At 41.8% G+C, this 19,042-nt stretch overlaps 1 protein-coding gene across 1 annotated transcript in view; it reads left to right on the forward strand.

Annotated features, from left to right (window-relative positions):
* The window catches only part of CUNH14orf80 (chromosome unknown C14orf80 homolog), a gene marked incomplete at its 5' end in the record, with an annotated part of 67,915 nt that overhangs the window by 27,652 nt on the left and 21,221 nt on the right, over positions 1 to 19,042 (forward strand). The window contains one exon of the mRNA XM_017729579.1: positions 15,968 to 16,055. Within this exon, the coding sequence (XP_017585068.1) occupies positions 15,968 to 16,055 (88 nt within the window). The remainder of the gene's footprint in view (positions 1 to 15,967; positions 16,056 to 19,042) is intronic.

Below are 19,042 nucleotides of genomic sequence, written 5' to 3' on the forward strand. Positions count from 1 at the left end.
GGGAATTCTGGTCTCTGGCACTGTAGCTGATATATCTGGGCAGCATACTTGGGAGAGCATGCAGATGATGTGCCTCAGGGTAAGCAACATTTGCCCCAAGCTTTCCAGGGCAGTAATCCGTTCCAAGCATGCGGCCTCATTCCTCTTGTCTATCAAGTCCTTTTGTCTTAATTCTGCACAGCAGTGTTGCCAGGTCTGAAGTTTACCTTGGGCTCAAAAAAGTGTATGTTGCACTTGAGTCATTAAATTAACTTTCTCATCAAATTGTTACTGTACAGAGATCAGTGAACTTTAAATCAAAGCACCCAAGTCCTTCAGTTTCCTCTGTCTCTTCATGTACTGTTTTGTACGTGAAATTCAATCGTAGTAGAGATTAAAAGTTGAAACTCAGGTCATTGGTGCAATGCTGGCAGTGCTGGAGTGATCATTGAAATTGTAATGAGTAAAGATGACACCTTTAAATGCCAGTAAATCAATTTACTGAGTGTGACAGCAAATAAATAATGCAGCTGTCTGCCAGATGGACGTGCAATGAAATTTATAGAAGTTAGATGTGAATAGTTAATAATTTTGTTTCAGAAATTTATGAAGAATGTTTATGTTTGTTGATCATTAACATGTTTTAAAGGTGATTTATTTGGCTTAAGAAACTAAGGTTCTTTTGTAGCAAGTAAATAAGAGCAAACAAATGGGCTGTCTGACTTTGCATACATAATATATGGTCAATTCTATGCCCATAAAAAATTGAACTGAGCTTTAGCTCTCCAAGCAGCAGGGATTGAGTAGGATGGGATAGGATGGTACAGGCATAGCACTGATCTGCTTTCTGGACTGTTGATATATCAGGGAAGGACACCAATGTAAAGAATCTGTATTGCTTCCTTCAATCAGGTGGGGTCCATAATTTCTTACTGTGTCATTCAGGGGGTAACTGATCAAGGTGTAAGGTAAGTTGATAGTGAACCCTAAATCTTGTGGCAGTTTCCTTTTAAAACATCTGTCCCAGATGGCTGTTACAGATGGGTGACACAACAGGTTTATTCTCTGTGAGTAATAGCCCATGGCTTGAATTCATGCAAAGCACTAAAGAGCTGCTGTTCTTTCCAGAACAAGTGCATTCTGATTGGAAGCATTAAGAGCTGATAGAATTGGAGTTTTCAGAAATGCTGAATGTGCATTTATCAGTTACTTTTCATGAAAGTTGAGTCTTCAGTTGGTGTCCTGGGCTTGTGCACTTGCATAAAGTGCCCCTGATCTGCTGAAGTTTTTATCTGCAAAGAGAAACCAGTGATTTCAGTGCATCCGAGGGACAGCACCATCTCCTGGAATGTGTGTGAGGGCAGAGCTGCAAAAGTGAGGTCTGTCAGCTAATACAGGTTATTTGTCTGGCTGCTGAATAATTACTGTGCTATTGCATTATCTGCAGAAGTGGATCCCAGGTTGTTCACCCTTTTGGATGAAAATGGAATAACTATGGCAAGATAGTTCCAGTTGCTGTGTCCCAGGCTATATTTGGTGTCCTTGTGTTGGTTGTTTGGGACTTCCTGGAATGTTCCTGGTGGTGACAGGCGCTGCAGGCAGGTGCTAAATGAAAATAAATAGTTAAACCCCCCTGATAAGCTTGACACCATGTCACATTATTGATTTGACACAGACCCGTGCTAGTATTTCTGTAATCAACCCTGTTGTGGTCTTGTATGGTGAGGTGAAGGATGTGTAACCTTATTTGAATTTCAAAGAGCCTGTTAGGGAGCCATCTGATATTTTATGATGTCCTTCCATCTGTTGTACAAGAAGCAGTTGAAGCAGCACATTTCTTGGAGTGTAGATACCAATGGAAAAAAATTACATGCATCCTATAGTCTGTGATGCTGCTGGGTAGAAGATTTAAGCCAGGAAATGAAGGCTTGTACTGCATGTAAATTCCAGAAAAAAGATTTGGTATTTAGTGAAAAACTGACCTTGAGCTTCAAGGACAAACTGCCTTCATTGGTATAAATTGTCATAGATTCATGTCTGTGGTGCTCTGGCAACTAATTCTGTTTGATCTGGCCCTCAGGTTTTTATATGTTTATTGTTTCATTCCCTTGGTAAAAGCCATAGTTCTGTCATTTCTGTCATGGAACAGGATCAGTATTATGTGTTGTAACTGCTGTTCTAATTAAGGACAGCTTTGCCTATTTGTCATCGTGTTTTACTTTCCTGGAAGAAAAAAAGTACTTGAAATTTCTCAAGTGGATCCTGCATAAAAAATAATACAGCATAAGAGTAACTGCACTGGGGCTTGTGAGTGTTTGTGAAAACATGGGGTTTCCCTGTTTTGGTTTTCTTTTTGTGCCTGTACTGTCCAAAATCCTTCCTTGGCCAGTCCTGATGTCACCGAAATCTTCATGGAGTTTCATTTTACCAGGCGTTGTGCCAGGGTCTGTGTGAGCTCTTCACAGAAAGAACCAGTTTTCGAGGTGGAGAGAGATCTTGTCGCTGCAAATGAGATTGTAAAGGTGGAGAACAATCTTCCCCAAAGGAGCATGAAGGTCTGTGACAGTTCTTGGAGCAGTAGCACAGAAGAGACGGCCAAGCCCTGGAGAATCTAAACACAATGAGATTTTAATCTTACTCTATACACTGCCAGAATTAACTTAGTTTGAATCAGTAGTGGCTCCTGACCGTTTACCAGAGCTGCTTCCAGGGCTTCAGATGACCAGAATCTTTGGATTTTGGCATTGTTAAATTTTCAGAACAACAACTAAACTGATAGGTTCTGTAGCAAGAACGTCTTTTTTTTTATTTTCTTGTACAACTTTTTACAGGTACAGGTTTTGCTAGTCCAATGCATCAAAATTTTTACCTGTTTTTAAGCAAATTTGTTTTTCCTTGATGATTGGTGATGGCTGCATGTTGAATTAATTCTTTAATGATGAAATTAAATTAGGTTCTAGAGCTGCTGACCTTTAATAAATTTCAAGGTTCACCAAAGAACTGTATGTTAGGCCTATGGACACACATGTTTTGAAAAGGTCAATTATGACAAGTTTTATGAATTTGCATAATTATGCTCGCCACAGTACTTGGAATAAAAATAGCAAATGCTTTGCCCTTTTAAAGTATTTTCCTCTCTTCCTGTCTTTAACTTGATTTTACTGAACTATTCCAATATTCATTGCAGAACACAGGGAATGTGGACTGTGTTAGGAGCTGCAGACTGGGAGCTGAAGCAGGACTCTGGAAGGGGATGGGATGGATAGTGAAGAACCTTTTTGCTCTGGCTCTTGTTCAATGAAGTCAGGAGCTGGGAGAGACCCATGGAAAAGGAGCCTGAATGAGGGCATTGTGGAAGCAAGGTAGCTCTGATGTGAAAGAATTCGTATTGTACACGTGAAAAGAAACAGACCGAGGCACAAGGGGCTGAATGTAGACAGGAAGGTCAAGGCTGGCTCAGGATCTCAGTGACAACTACCCGAACCATCCCTGCAAGTTGTTGAGCTATGCTGGGTAGATGTATCCATGAAGTGCTTTACAGTAACATTTAAATTTCCTGAAAATCATGTCTTGGAAGTCTCAGTTAAGGCATCCAAAAGCAATGGAAGCATTTTACTTACATCTCCTTGTTTTCATTTCCCATTTGCTGCACGACAGCAATGCTATTATCTCGTCTCACATGGGTCATTAGGGAAGATAACTTGTTTATCTTCAAGATAAAAATTCTGCCTTTAGAATGGGTTTTGAATGATGTGTGACAAATAAGGCTATGGCTTCCCTCTGAAGAACAAACAGAATAATGCGCCATTTGAAAGGAAAAGGAATAGCATGTGGAGTGAGCACCAGCCAGTCTGTGCCCTTGGTGAGACAGATGATGAAGGGAAACATTTTGGTTGCATAATTCTAGACCTTATACATGTGGGAGGGTCAAACTAGTGTTGTTCAGGCAGCTTGAATTCTGGCACTTTTTAACTTTGAATGCTACAGTTTCCAACTTTAGCATTTTTCCTGCTGGGTTGTGCATTAGAGGTGTAAAGCACGCTTACTGCCATGTGCTCTGAACAACACTGCCAGTGAAAGGCAATGCTTTTTTCCCCCCGTTAAATGACTTAATGTTTTGTGTTGCTCTTCCAACCACAGTTACTTTAGACATTTTACATGCATGGTAGTCAGGTTGGTGAGAAATAACATGGGAGCTGGCATTAATATTGCAGAGGAGAGCAGATCTGATGATGTATTGCATTATATATGGGGCTCCAGCACCTAAATGCAGGAGGCCTGGAGGCTCACACAAGAAAGCTTGAGGGAGCTGAATGATCCAGAGTACTCAAATTGTGATGATGGTTGTTGAAAGGAGGAGTGGAGGTTGTAAGGATGGGTTTAACCTGCAGGCTAAAATGAAATATACCCTTGATGCTGCTTTATGATGAGCAGGGTCAGGACTGTTTTGGCAACCCTCTCCTGAGCTGACTTTCTGACCCCGTGGGAGACTCCTGGGCTGCTGCTTTCTCCTTGGTGCTTGGCATTGCTAAGCTGAATTACAGAGCAAAAACTGGCTTTAAACCTCTGTGGGTTGTGTTGGTTGAAAGGTTTATTCTTTCTCTCTAGCTGTCTCTAGTTTGGTGTTTTGCTGGTGTAATGTCAGGAGCAGAGTGGTGCTGTGGTGCTGGGCACGGCAAAATTGCTGTGCTGGGATAGGTAGAGTTTCAGAGCCTCCAGGGAGGACAAACTCTGTTGGAAATCCACATTTACATGTGTGTGAGGATGCTCAACACAATCCATTTAAGTGTTGTGGTCTTCTTAGTGGGACTGCCTTGATCACCTTTAAAATTCAGAATACTTATTACTCATTTCTTTTCTGTGAGAAGGCTCTGTTGGTTTGAAGCTTGATATGCTGAAGATTGTTAGAATTGGAAAAAGCTCTGGTGTATTTTGTTCCTTTTGGCTGATGCTTACTGGAACAGCAGTGAGTACTGTCTTACAAAAGGGTGGTTTGGTGGTTGTTACATATTTCCTGTAGACTAGGAGAGTGGCTACTGAGAAAACAATTTAAAACAGAAATCCAAAAAACTCTGGGCAATTCAGATACAATTTTTCTTCCTCACATTTCTTCACAAGGCAAGAATAAGTGCTAAGAAAGCAAAGGAGCTGTCAGTGACAGTATGTGCTGCCCACCCTGTGCTACATGGCAGGAACAAAGAATGTTATTCCTGCCTTTTTTAATGATTCACTTTACAGCAGGAGAGGGTAGGCTGCCATGTCATCTTCCTTCCGAAATGCTGTAGGCAAATGGTTTTCAGTTCATTTCCTGACATTTATCACATAAAACATAGCTTGCTGTAGGAGTTATTAAAACCTCTTGACAACAGTGGATCGAGGTACTCATTTGCAAAAATGAGGCAGAACAGATTCAACCCTTGTCATCCGTGTAAAATCAGGAGGTTGAATGGCTTCAAAGCTGCTTTTAGACACTGTCTGCTTGTAGCCAAGTTCCTGATCCTTCTTAAGAAGGTGGAAATCTTTGGCCTGCTGTGCACTGTGGAAGCAAGAGGAGTCAAATTGTGTGAGATAATGTGTAGTGGGAGTTTCTAAAGCAGATTCAAGTCAATTTTAGAAGGGAAGGCTGAAAAAAGTTTTATATAAGTGACTTGCCTTTGAATGCTCTGTGTGGTCTCCTCTTGGGGCAGGCAGTGGACCAGCTGTTTTGGGTGAGGAACTCCTCTCCTAACTTCCCTGTTGATCCCTTTTGTGCTGCTGCTGGAGGTTTTACTCACCCTCCAGAAGCAGTGGGGCTTGGCTTCCAGATCCTGTCTGGAAGATGGACAAGCACCATCCAGAGCCACAAAGTAGGTGGAGGTCAGAGTGGAAGTTCAGGCTTGATGACAGGAGAAAGGATACCTATGGGAGAGTAAATTTAGGGAGGTTGGAGAGGCTAGGAATGTATGAATGACACTTCCTCATGCTGTAGAAAGAAACCTCTACAGGAGCTAACCTGCTTTAAATCTCAAAAGGTGAATGTGATCAAAAGAATCCTCCTTCCCTGCAACTGGCTGTGGCATCAGATGGTTTCTGCTCCTCTGATGCCTGCTGTTCCCAGTTGGTTCAGTTCCACCTACTCTGGGATAGGCACTTTCCATCTCTGCAGTCCCCTCGGATCCTGCTGCTGGTTCTCTTTCAAAGCAGTATGGAGTATCCCATCCCAGGAGGAGGCAAAGACATGCAATTAAAGAGCTTGGAGAAAGGCAGGTAGGCACAGAGAATGTGCCTGTGTTCGTGTATCACTCGAGGAAAATCCTGACATCCTTATAGCCAAGTTGGTTAGAGGTGGGCTGGACAAGTGAGCGCTGGTGCAAGTGGAAAATTGTTTGGGCCACTGAGCTCAAACTGGCTGTTAGTGATGTCCCTCTGGGATCAGCTCTTGGTCCAGTACTCTTTAACAATACCTGGGGGCTTAGGTGGGCAGTAAGCTGCCCAGAAGTCAGCAGTGTGCCCAGGCAGCAAAGGCTGACTGCATCCCAGGCACTGTTAGCTGGAATGCTGTGAGGGCAAAGGGAGGGATCCTGCCCCTCTGCCCAGTGCTCGTGAACCTGAGTGCTTGGTGTCCTTGTCCCAGCACAAGGACAGTGGCACACCAGCAGCAAATCCAGTACGGCCACTGAGGTGGTCAGAGCTGGAGCATGGATGAAGCCCTTCGCAGAGGTGCACTGGGACAGGAGAAGGGGCAGCAGGCACAAGTTAGAACACAAGAAATTCTGGCCAGGTAAAACAGGAAAAAATTCCCATGAATTGATCAGACTCTGGAACCAGATCCTGGAGCAGGGGTGACTGCTGCGTTGTTGATGTTCAGGACTTGCTGGGCAGAGTCCTGAGCACCTTGCTTAGAGCAGGAGATTGGATTAGAGACCTCCAGAGGTTCCTTCCCACCAATGTGGTTCAGCAAGCTCCTTCATCTCACAGGCACTAGCTTGTCACCAGCCATGAATCATTTAGTTGTTGAACTTTCTACCCAATTTCACTTTCCCAGTGCCCCTTCTTGGGAAAGACGCTCTATTTTGTTTTATTACTCCAGACAGGTTTAGTGCTAAAATATTTCTTTAGATATTTTTTTAAGCAAGGTGGCCTCTGGCTGCAGTTAGTGTCCAGTTGGAGGGAGCTGGCAGCATTATATAGCAACACTAAAGCAAATCATTCTACCTCATAGCATTATTACCTTGATCTGAAAATTTCCCCAGGCTGCAATTTGTCACTAATATTGCTTTCAGCTAAACTTATCCATACAAAAAAAAAAAGGAGTTAATAGAGCTGCAGTTCTGTAGTTGCCATCACCATTTTTTTGGGGATGAGTTATTGCTTAGTACATTTTACTGACCAAGCTTATAGAGTTCTTGGACCTTGAAAAATGATGCAGTGGTTTATCATGGACTCCATAAATTGTTGGACTATGTAGCAGCAATATGTTAGACTCCTACACCCTAAGAAAGGAAGGTGTCTCTGACACACAGTCTATACATACTGCACTGATATGAACGCTTGGTTGTGATTGCCAGCAGCAGAACCGATGGAATGATACTGAGCATCACTGCTGCTTTTGTGCTTTTGCTTGTTTCATGCCATACTTAACATAATTTGAATGCTGTGACAGTGATGATGACAGTGATATACTATAATATAATTCCACCTGAGACAATGCAGCTGGAATTAATAAGCTGGAGAGACAAGGCTGAGGTATTTTATCATCAGTTGGTGTTCGATTTTTTTTTTTTTTTTTTTTTTTTTTTGGGAGGGGGCCACAAACACATTTTTTTTCTTTGGTGGAAGGGCCAGCAAACCCAGTGTGGGGAGCAAGCTGTCCAGCTCAGGTGATGCTTTGGGTCAACACAGGGAGGACAGGCAGGCACTGTGGCTCACACAGTGCTACAGCAAAGGTTGTACCAGCATCATATTTGATGCCTGTAAGCTGAAGATGGAATTGCCACTTACCAGCTGAGGCTGGTGTGGTGAGAGGTGTGTCTTGTATCCACATCAAAATCCCCTGGTCATGCTATGCTGCCTCTTAACATTCTGTTGGAGGAGACCTCAGAGTGAGAGTAGCTTACTTGCTGATAGTTTTTGGTGATGGAGTCAGAAAGGGTCTTGCTGGTGCAGCCTAGTGGATCTTAACTGGGGTATTGGATTGTTCCCTGAAGGAACAAATAAAATATCAGGAAAAAAATTGGGGTGAGGACCCTAAAGACTCCTGACTCATCTCTTGAATTGTGCCTTGAAGCTAACAGTAGCCGCTAGATAGTGCAGAGCTGCTTGTGGAGTACTCACTGTTGTTGTTTTCATGCTGTTAGAAAGAGCATGAAAGAGAAATGAGTTACCAACTTCTGACAGAAAAGGGACCCCAGGCTTCTCACTCTTCTCTTACAGTACAGCTATTGATGAAGGCTGATCCTGAAGTGCCCCAGAACTATGATCATTTTGTGATCCCTAACTGGGACCTTGTGTTGTCCTGCATCCACCTCGGAATCAAAAATACACTTAACCCATCCAGAAAGTCAGGCAAGGCAGGACCACTGTGTTCTCCAGCCTCATTGCTGATTAAAGAAGCAGACTGCAGTTAAATCCATATATTACAATGGCTTTGGCCACAACTGAACTGTTACTGGAAAGCTGAACTGAACTGTTTTTCTGGATGTGAGACTGCAGCTCACATTGTGAGGAGACTGGTAGAGCTGTTTTTACAGCCTTGTAAAATTAAACTTTGTGTGCAATTGGCCCATAATGTTAACTCAGCTCTACTGGCAGGTATTTTTGTTTTTTTAAATAGCCAAGGAAATAGAGTTCTAAAATCAGCTGTTACTCATGGTTTGAGAGAGATTTTGGATTTGTGATTCTTTTTAAATGTTTGTCGCTTAATTTAAAGAAGTGTGAAAGAGACTAGCAAGAGAAATTAATTGACATGAGAAACTATAGCAGACTTTAAATTAGTAGTTTCTCTAGTCAGTAACATTTTAAAATGTGTGAAAATACCTGCATGCACAAATAGTCTATGATGGCTTGTCAAAGAGCTAGGCTGGGAGAAACTGTAACTCATATCAAGCTGCAAGCTTAGACTAATCTGCATATTGAATAATTTTTTAAATTAATTGTTTAACAAAGATGAACATCTGTGATAATTCTGTGTGCTGTTGGGTGTCTGATGGCGGAAACCATTCGTCTTTGTTTCTTTTTCTGTCTTTGGGCAAGACCTCAATTTTATTTAACATTTATATTTGTTGGTGCTTAGAGGTTGGGTTTCTGTTGCTGTGGGTGCTGTACAAGCCAGTCCTCATCATGATACCCATCTCAAGGTGTCCTGGGAGTGCAGGTGCAGCTGTGCAGCTCTGTCCTGTCTCCCTTGAGGCACAGCTGGGGAAGTCTGGATGTCGCTGCTCATCCAGTCCTGGGGTAAGGACCACCTGGTCCTTACAGGTGTGCAGGCAAAGAACGTGGCAGAGAGCTAGCTGGCAGGTGCTTGTGGGAGGTCAGGACACCCATGGAACAGGTGCATGGAAAACAAGGCACGTACACACACAGGGATGCTCCTCCTATAACCAGCACTTCTTGGTGTAGTTACACCCTGTGTGGAAGTGCACGGAACCCAGGATATTGGAGCTGTTCAGAAGCGTGGCATCAATTCTGAATTCAGAACAGTTAAACAAGTTAGAAACTGCTTGTTCTTGTTGATTTCTATGTGTGTTTCTGTGGCCTGTTAAAAATACAGGGAAATGGGTGAGTGTATGGGGGGGAGGAAAGGAAAGAAATGAGTATGGATAGTGCTTTGTTCTGTGTACAGAAAGTCTGAATAAAAGCAGAAGAATAATGGTCTTTTTTTGACATCAGCTGCATGGGGGTTTTGGTTGGCAGTACAATAATAACAGCTGTCAGGCAGTACTGTGATACAATTTGATGCTTTTCTTTGAAATCCTCTCGCTGAGATTTCTCTAAAGTAAATTGTGAGTTTTGGTATCTACTGGATGTGCTTTAACTGAGCTAAAAGTATTTGGTACTGCCTGAAAATTTGGCATTTCAGGTATGCCAGGTTGGGCACCCAAAATCATCGGTACATTTAGGGTAAGAAAATCATTCTTACATGTATTGATCCTGGCTGCTGAAGTATAAAACTTCAGTCTTCTTTTTCCTGGTATTTTTGCCATGTTTTAATACATGCCGTTTCCATAGGGAAAATGCCAAGCAGTCCATTCATTGACCCGTTCCTCTGCAAATGAATGCCATTAATGCATCCCACTTCATTGCCTACCAATGTGAAAGCTGTAATACAATTTTTATCTGCCAAATGCCTCATTCTGTTTGTTTTAAATTTAATTTTCTTTCAGTTGCATTTTAAACAGCTGTTTTCTGAATCCCTCCACAAATAGCAATTATGTTTTATAATGATGATCTTTGTCATTTAAGTTTTTAACTAGTGGTTTGATTTCCTGCTCTCAGCAGTGTGAAACCGAGATAGCTCAGTTGAATTTTGAGCTGTGGTGGCATAAAACTGGCGTTGGTGGGTGGAAAAGTTACATATTTTGATTTAGGTGTTGGAGATCTTGCACATATCAAAGCATCTGGAATTCTACTCCTGCACCCAAAGCTGCTGTGTTTTGTATTTTATGTATTGTGTCTTCTGCAAAAGATTCAAGTCCCGCTTGCCCTTGTAGCACAAAACCACCCCCCAAAATTACAACTCCAAAAGAGGTGGTGCTCATCAGACACAGAAATACTATTTTCTGGAGCCAGAGGTCTTTTCCTGTCCCTGCTGGGATGTTGGTCAAGGTCCCTATGGGATCCATAGCTGGTGCTGGAAGAAATTCTCATCCACTTCTGTTCTCCAAGAGCCTTTCAGATCCACTGCCTCGTGATGGTTGGGCTGCAGTGCTTCTCCTGCTGTGTCTTGGGTCTCATGATATTTCACAGGCAGACAAATTAGGGACAGTCTTTATTTGCCTTGTGGCTAGAGGCTGCTTATTGTTCTGAAGGTTTTTGCTCTTCAGCTGCTTGTATTTCACACTACTCCAGCGTGACTTTCTAGTTTTCAGGCCTGTTTATTTTTGCTTTAGCCTCCAAGGGATGTGTGGCAATGTCTTAAACCAGCTTTGCTTCTGGAAGAATCACAATGTGGAACTGAAACTTGGAGCACTGAGTGTGTCCACCTACACTGTTTGTTTGTCCCAGCCTGAGATGGTTGTGATACTGAGATTTTCTCTGGGGTTTTTTGGTGAAGGGGGTCTCAAAACTTAGCCCTGCCAAAGGCAATTTGGGCAGTGTGTGCCATTTTAAACCAAATGCCATCCACCTAGCGGCCTGCCTGCTGAGAGACTCTCATTTGTCAAGGTTTGCATGTTTTTTCAGTTAAGGGAGTTTTCTATTGGTAGAGGAGAAGATGTGTTGGATTTTTTTTTTGTTTCATTTGATGCTCAGTTAGGTCTCTAAAGCCTTAGTCCCAGTTATGATTTACTTCTGTTAGTGTAAATTGTGTCACTTTCATGATTGTTTACCTCTTTTCTTTGCATTTTTTTTAGAATGAACTTCTCCACTTAGCTTCTCTCCTGTGGCTGTGAGATATTCAGAACTAGAATTCAAATTACCCAAGTGCACAGTGAATAAAGCAATTTCCTATTAAACAAATATAATCATTGAATAGTCTTGATAGTTTCCCCATATAAGCTTTCCTACTAAGCCAGCCCTGTCTCAAGCCTTGAGTAATTCTCCAGAGATGTTGGCATCTGGAGTGAGGTTTGCAGGGCTCAGGAGTCCAATGCAAGTTTACTGTGTACAGACGTATGTGAATGGTGATGAATTAGCAGAGTTTTGTCTCTGAGCCAAGAAACAGAATTTATTGCTGAAAGACCATTTTTTGTCTGTCTAACAATAAAATGATTTTCTGAACATTTAGGCAGAGCAATTTTTGATTAAAAATAGTTTCGTCAGTGCTGTGGTAGTTGAATTATGAGCTGTGGGCATCAGAGATTAAATACTTATTGTGGGGAGCTCTCTGGAACTGAGCCCGTGAAAAGGGAGCATTATGCTGCAAATTTATTAAATATTGATTTCCGTAACAGTCTACAGGCACTAATGATTTTTGTAATATGGTGGTAAATAATGTGAAAGAGATTAATATCTCTACAGAAAAAGTAATTACAAATATGTTTAAACAACATATGAGTTATACTTGTGGATCCTGAGGAAGATTCAACTTTGGCCTCTTGCTGAGCATCACAGAATGGGTAGGGTTGGAAAGGGCCACTGGAGGCCAGCCGGTCTGACCTCCCTGCTCAAGGAGGGTCCCTTGGAGCACGTTACTCAGGGCTGTGTCCAGATGGCTTTTGAATATCTCTAGAGAAGTATCCAAAACCACCTTGTCATCTCAGACTTTGCAGCTGAAGCTCCCACAGTTTCCTGAGGCCTGTGATCTGGGTTGGATGCTGGATATTTGGCTTTGGAGGTCACAACCACGTGCCGGAGGAAGCAAGGCATGCTCTTTACAGAGCTAGAATTCTTCTGCATCACACTGAGGTTTCCTGGCAGCCTGCTCTGGGGCAGCTCAGTTAGGCACAGTTTACCCTCTATAGCAAAGCTGTTGATTGCACCAGGGGTGGTTTCTTTACAATGGCTTAAAGAAGTTGTTACTGCAAAGTGTTTGCTCTCAGCAGTCATTATGGAATTGCCTTGCCACAGAGATTAGCAGTTTGAATTTGTCATTACTTTTTCAGTCAGTGTAAATATTTTAGAGCAATAACTTCCTCCAGAAGAATGAAGGAAATGGATTTTGTTGTCTTAATTTTGTGTAGAGCGAAACACAATTTTCAGGCATTATCCTTAAGCATCACTTAGATACCCACGTGAGGCACATTTTTGACTTCCTGCTTCACTTTCTTAATGAAAAAATATTGATGCTCTTCTACAGACTTCAGTCTTTAAATTTCATTAGGAGGCATGACAGTATCGGGTTCTTAGTTCATTGAAAATGGGCAGGTAGCTTTAGTTACAGCTCAGGAATTTGTTTTACATTTTGAGAGGTTCATGTAGCAGCAGAAGTGGAACTGCTCATGGCATATGTGAACTCTTGTTGGTGGTAAATGAACAAGTAAAGGTACTGTGGTGGGGGGGAAATGCAGAGGTACAATTTGGGCTTTGGTTTCTGAAATACCAGCTCTGGTATGACTGTGATGTGTGACCTAAGAAAATGTACACCTCAAAGTCACAAAAAGCAGAGTTTGTTAAAGAACACGAAGTGCTTGTGAGAAGCTTGTGCAGAGGATGAGGCTGGGGGAAGGAAGCTGCCTAACAGAAATGTTCATTCCCAAGTGCAGGCATGTCTGAGTGAAAACCTGTCACCCCTGGGTCATGTGGAGGCTGTCCTTGTGACCAAATTCAAGGCACATGGACATACAATCCATTGTCCCTTCCCAACCTTGAACATTTATTTGTTTTTATGATTTTTGCTAGGGTGTCTCAAGGATATTTGTAGTACATTATTTTTTATTGTGTTCTGCTTTATTCTCTGTGCTGCAATAACATCAAAGCCTTGCAAGGCCCATACAGAGGATGGCAGAGGATATTGGCATTCAGGAGCAGTGCCTAATGTCCCTCAGGGTAGAAACTCAAATGTTGGCTATTGCAGGCTTGCCTGAGGCTGCCACGGTGTATTCCAGCTATGCTGGAAACTGTCCTCCTGGGATGGCTGTAGTCATCCCTTTACTGATTTATGGCTGAAGCAAGCTAGCACACAGTTGCTGGCCTGATATTTCTGAGGGTGTTGATACCTTAGTGAAAGGTGAGGATGCTGTAAGTAGGTGAGTCAGATGAATGCTTTCACACAAGCTGTTCAAGTTTTGTGTAACTAATGAAGCAGTTAAAAAAAAGGCAACAAAAGCCCCTAAATACAAAAGATCCCAAAGGGTTTGAGATTAGGAGACTGCTCAGGAAGCTTTGATTCTTGTTAAAGTCAGTTAACTCCAGCAGATCCTTCAGAGGTTTGGTGAAGTTTCAGAACCATACCCTTTCAGTTGTGCTGTGAAACCAAGTGGCATATGGCGCTTCTAACATTCTAGTGAGAATAAAGATGATGACTGTGTTTTTATTAAGATCATTCTTTTTTTGAAGGCTCAGAATGAAAAACTCCCCATTCCAACTTTCAGCCCTCTCTAGCTGTAATAAGACATGTTCATACTGCATTCACATGCAGCTCGTGACCACATTACAAAGCTACTTTAAAGTCAAGTAACTTCGCTGTTCCCTGAATATTTAATCAACTTTTTGGCTGGGTTTTATTGCAAGCTTCAGATTCCATAATGTAAGCCATTTGTGCTGTAGATGTACCTATGAAAAAGAAAAAAAGGAGAAAAGAAAAAAGGAGACAGAACCCCATTCTTCCACCTTTTATATCCCAGCTGAGCTTGAAACTAGCAGAGTCATTAAGCGTAATGCCAAGTGTCTGGTGTGTGAGCAAATGTGTAATAATTGTATTTTGGATCCAGCCGTGTTTTAGAGCAAACTGCTTATAATTTCCAGCAGTTACTCTTGCAAAGTGGTTTCCTTTCTTTGGTTCCTTTATCTTCAAGTAATACCTGCATAATAAAATTGCAAAGTCAACTCAGACTTTGCAGTTACTTAAATTATGTTATGTACTAAGTAACTAAAGCAAACAAAGCTAGCAGAAGATAGTTAGTTGTCTGTATTAGATTGATGCCTTTTCCTGGTCTTAAAATCAAGAATCAAACACAGTTAGAAGGGAAAAAGGGATTTTACCTTGGTATTTATTTTGAGAAACCTTAGGTGCACCACATCCAGGTGGAATGCGCCGAAATGCACCCCGCAATGCACACACCTGATAGATCTGATCTAACATTATAGGTCTTACTAATTAGCATACCTATCAAAGATTCCCCAATGAGAGGCTCGAATGAGCCCCCCCCTCCCCAAGGAACCTTCCCCTGGATGGTTCTATCTTAGTTTATAGAATGTGTTCTGGAGAGGACCTTGGGGTCTGGGGCACACTGATCCCTAACTATGAAGCTTCTAAAATGTCTCCTAGCTTGACAAATAAGTCTAAGAATGTAGGCTAAAAAACCTACCAATACAGAAGTTATAAAAAGGTATAAAAGGGGTATAAAAGAAAAGGCAAAAAATCATCATGGCATCAAGATGGATTTAGCTGGTACTGGTCTGGTCCTTTCCATGCTCCTCAAGGCACTACACTCTTTGTGGTCATCTTAAGAAGTTGCCTTTGGTGTCAGATTGGTGTTAAAATTGTTCATTTCAAATATATGGTCAGAACAAAAATTGTTAAAGCTGGTGAGCTCTGATTTATAGTAAATTTGTTCGTGTTATCATTCTTTACAAGAACTTTTTTTTTCTGATATATAAATATTTAGTCTTGGAATGTCTCCTTCATCGCATATGTGTGTACATATATGTGTATCATGTATATATTTGTGAAAAAATTATAATTTGCGTGGCTATAATGCAACATCTCTCCTTTGAGTGCTCTCAGGCAAAGGGAGGGATACCTCATGCAGCAGATCAGACAGTTTATAAAATACGTAACATTTTAGAGTGAGTTCTTCCATGCTGTTTCACAGTGAAAGGATAGATGCGGAAAAATACTTTCGGAGAAACAGCTTATTTTGGTAATCAAAAAGCATAGAAGACTTGAAGCTGGTCATTCACCTAAGCACGTCTCTTTGATACCTCCAAACAATATGGAAACTCACATTTATGTGTAGAAAAGCTGAAGAAGTTGGTACATTTGGCGTGAGGGATATCAATCAGTGATGCTGGAAGAAGTGTTTCACTTCATGTTTCCCCATCTGCTTTTACAATGTTCTTGTGAAGTCACCCAGAGTTGTCCCATGTACCACTCACACTGTTTTTGTACTTCAGGCCCAGCACACATTTCATGTAGTTCTGAAGTGACCAACATTACCTGATTTCCTTTCCTTTGTCTCCTTTCCTGTAGCTATTACATCTCCTGGAGTCTGAAACCATGCAGCTGGAAGCCTTTTTGGAGTGGAAGCAACTGGAACCAGTTTACTGGCAGTGGATGGTAATGAATCAAACTGATTTTGAAGGGTGCAGCTTTCTTGACTTCAGCATAGCTGACTACTTCCAAAGGCTCTTTAGTCCCACAAAATTAAATGTTGCAACCAGCTGTTCAACAGCACTTGAGAAAAAGGGAAAAAAAAGTCTTGGTAAAGTAAGGAATGTTTTCATAGTTCTTTTTCATTCCTGTTTTCTTCAGTAGGACTCACCCAGCAGAGTTGAGAAATTGCAGGGCAGAATGGCAGAATTTCATATAGTTAACACAAATTAAAAGGTCTGATCTTCATCTTTTTAATAGTTTTTAAACATAGCAGTCGCACACTTTGGTAAAATTAAATGGCTTTTCAGAAGAGGGCCTCTAAGCTTTATTGCAGTCTTGAGAACAACTAAATTTGCAGGCAGCTGATATTGAAAACAACTTCATTTTTTCCCAGCCAAATAGTGTGTTGACATTGCTGATTTCCCCTTGAACTGTGTTGAATGAACATAAGAAAATCAATAACCCTTTCTCTGCGCATCTTAGGATTTCTCAAGTGAGTGCAAACGATGCCATCCATCTCACTTCTCTCTACGACTTTTGCCCACTCAGTGTTGCTGAAATAATTCTTTAGCACACCACATTAGCTGTATGAGCTTACAAAATTTTGAGAATTGGTGAGCTGACTGCTAATTACCCATATGCCGCCTTCTACACTAAAAGCAAGGCAGAGAGCAGTGTGGAATTACCTCACCTGTCTTGAAGGGTACTTCCAATTTTCATTAGTTATCTAATGGGTTTTGCTTTACATGTTTACCATCTTAGGGTTTTTTGGAAAGCATCAAATTAGCACAGGCCTGGCTCCCGATAGATAAAATACAACTGCAAGTATTTCTGTGTATCCACAAAAACATTTGCCTTTGACATGTTGAAGAGTGTGGAGAGTGTTAGCCTGCTTTCTGGAGCTAAGTCCTAAATAAATACTTGACCAACACATCTTTTTAAACTATTCAATGTGCTGGATGGTGAATTTGCCTTTTGTGTCACTGCTGATGGTGGTTGTTCCTGGATGCAGTAGGATGAGAATGAGATACAGTATGAGAATGAGATGTGCTTTGAAAAGACTGTAGTTTTCTTTCTACCAAACTTGTGTTTTGTGTTGCTGACCTGAGGGATAGGATGGTTCTTGCATAGCTGCTGCCAGTTCTTCTGATGGTGGTGGGCAGGAACACAACAGAGCATGACATCACTGCAGGAACTGGAATGACTGCAGTAATCACAGAATATCCTGAATTGGAAGGGATCCACAAGGATCGTTGAGTCCAACTCCTGGCCTGCACAAGATAACCCAAAAATCCCACCATGTGCCTGAGAACATTGTCCAAATGTTAATGTTACTTTACAATTCTGTCATTTAATGAATTTCAAAATAAGGCATAAACAGAAGAACCCCCAACCTCCCAAAAAACCACACCCCTTTGCTTTATATCCATGCAGTTTGTTATCCTGTCAATGTCCCTACCATGTCTGCATTCTCATGAGCTGGGCCATGGGTCAGCAGGAGCTGCTGCCCTTAGTGCTGCTTTGTGCCAATTCCCAGTACCAACGCTTGCCTAGAAAGGAGGTTTTGCAGGGTGCCTTATGCCATTTGTAGCTGTCTTCTGAAGCTTTTTCTTGCATGAGCCTAAGAATCTCTTGCTGTGAATTAAGCTAGAGTTTTTAACCTACCTTCTGAGAAAAGAGAGAAAGAAGGGAAAAAATAAAAATTCCTATGCTCTTTATAGCAGTCTTTTATATAAGTGAAGGCTGTTAGCATGTCACTGCCTTCCCAGTCCCTGTTTCTAGGCTAAGCAAAAGTTTTGATGTCTTTATGTGTCCTTGTAGGCCATTCATTCCAGCTTTTGATGTTTGTTGCTGCTCTCATCTGGGACTTTCCCTCCCATTTGTCTGTGTTTAACTTCAAGTGCCTCACCTGTATGTCAGCATTACAGTCAGCACTCTTCTGTCACGGAGACTTGTGTTTATACTTTGTGGCATGGTGCTTGACTTTAACAGTGTGACATCGGTGACTTCTGGCTCTCTGACGTCTCATCCAGCAGTGTTGCTGCTGTGCCAGTAATTATCCACTTGGTTTTTCCTTGCTCGTGTATAGACCACGCTGCTCAACTGCTGAATTTCCTGCCAGTGTTCTTAAATTACTTCTTCAATTGCTAAAGATAATTTTGAATGCAAATTATGTCCTTAAAAGAGATTATGACCTCTCCTATTGAATGTCTTCTTGATAACAGTATGGAAATAAATATTTAATACTCTGAGTGAGGCCTGCGTCCTTTAGTTATGCTGTGCTACTCTGGCTTGAAAATTGTGTTTCTGCACAATCTGTGCACCAGACTGTATAGATGGACTCTGAATGTTTTGTTTAAATGCTTCTGGTTTTTTTTTTTTCCTTGAGCATTTGAAATGGCAGTCGCTATCTCAGAAGGCAATTGCACAATTAATTATCAAACCAGCTAGATGGTCATGGTCAAGCAGAGCTGCCAGTTCCTGATCAGCCTGGAGCAGGGATCTCTGGATGTTCCTCAACTTGTGGAGTTTTCCAGGGGCACCTGTGGGTGTTAGAGCAGGTGGGGCTCTCCCAAACAGTGTGAGCATGTACCTCCGTCCTGGTCATCACTTTGTTACAAAAAGCCATAGAAGTGCATCCAACCTCAGAATTTGAGAGGAAGGGCATACCTAGAGCTGCTGCAGTGCTGATCACCTCCATCTCATGAGTGTTACTTTATACTTTAGTGCAGTGGAGAGTAGCTGACTGTGCAGTGCTTTCCAAAATTAACTAGGTTAGCAACATAAGTTTTCTGTTAACTTGGAAATATGTTATAGTGAACTGAGGAGGTTCTCTCTTAAAATAACTCTGAAATTGTGGAGCAACCGTATATTGAGATGGCAGCAGTGAACTCCTAGCTATGAATTACCAGGAGGATGGGGGGAGCCATTTTAGCTCCCGCTGAAGAGTAA

This window comes from Corvus brachyrhynchos, unplaced genomic scaffold (assembly GCF_000691975.1).
Source record: "Corvus brachyrhynchos isolate BGI_N302 unplaced genomic scaffold, ASM69197v1 scaffold101, whole genome shotgun sequence".
Classification (NCBI taxonomy): domain Eukaryota; kingdom Metazoa; phylum Chordata; class Aves; order Passeriformes; family Corvidae; genus Corvus; species Corvus brachyrhynchos.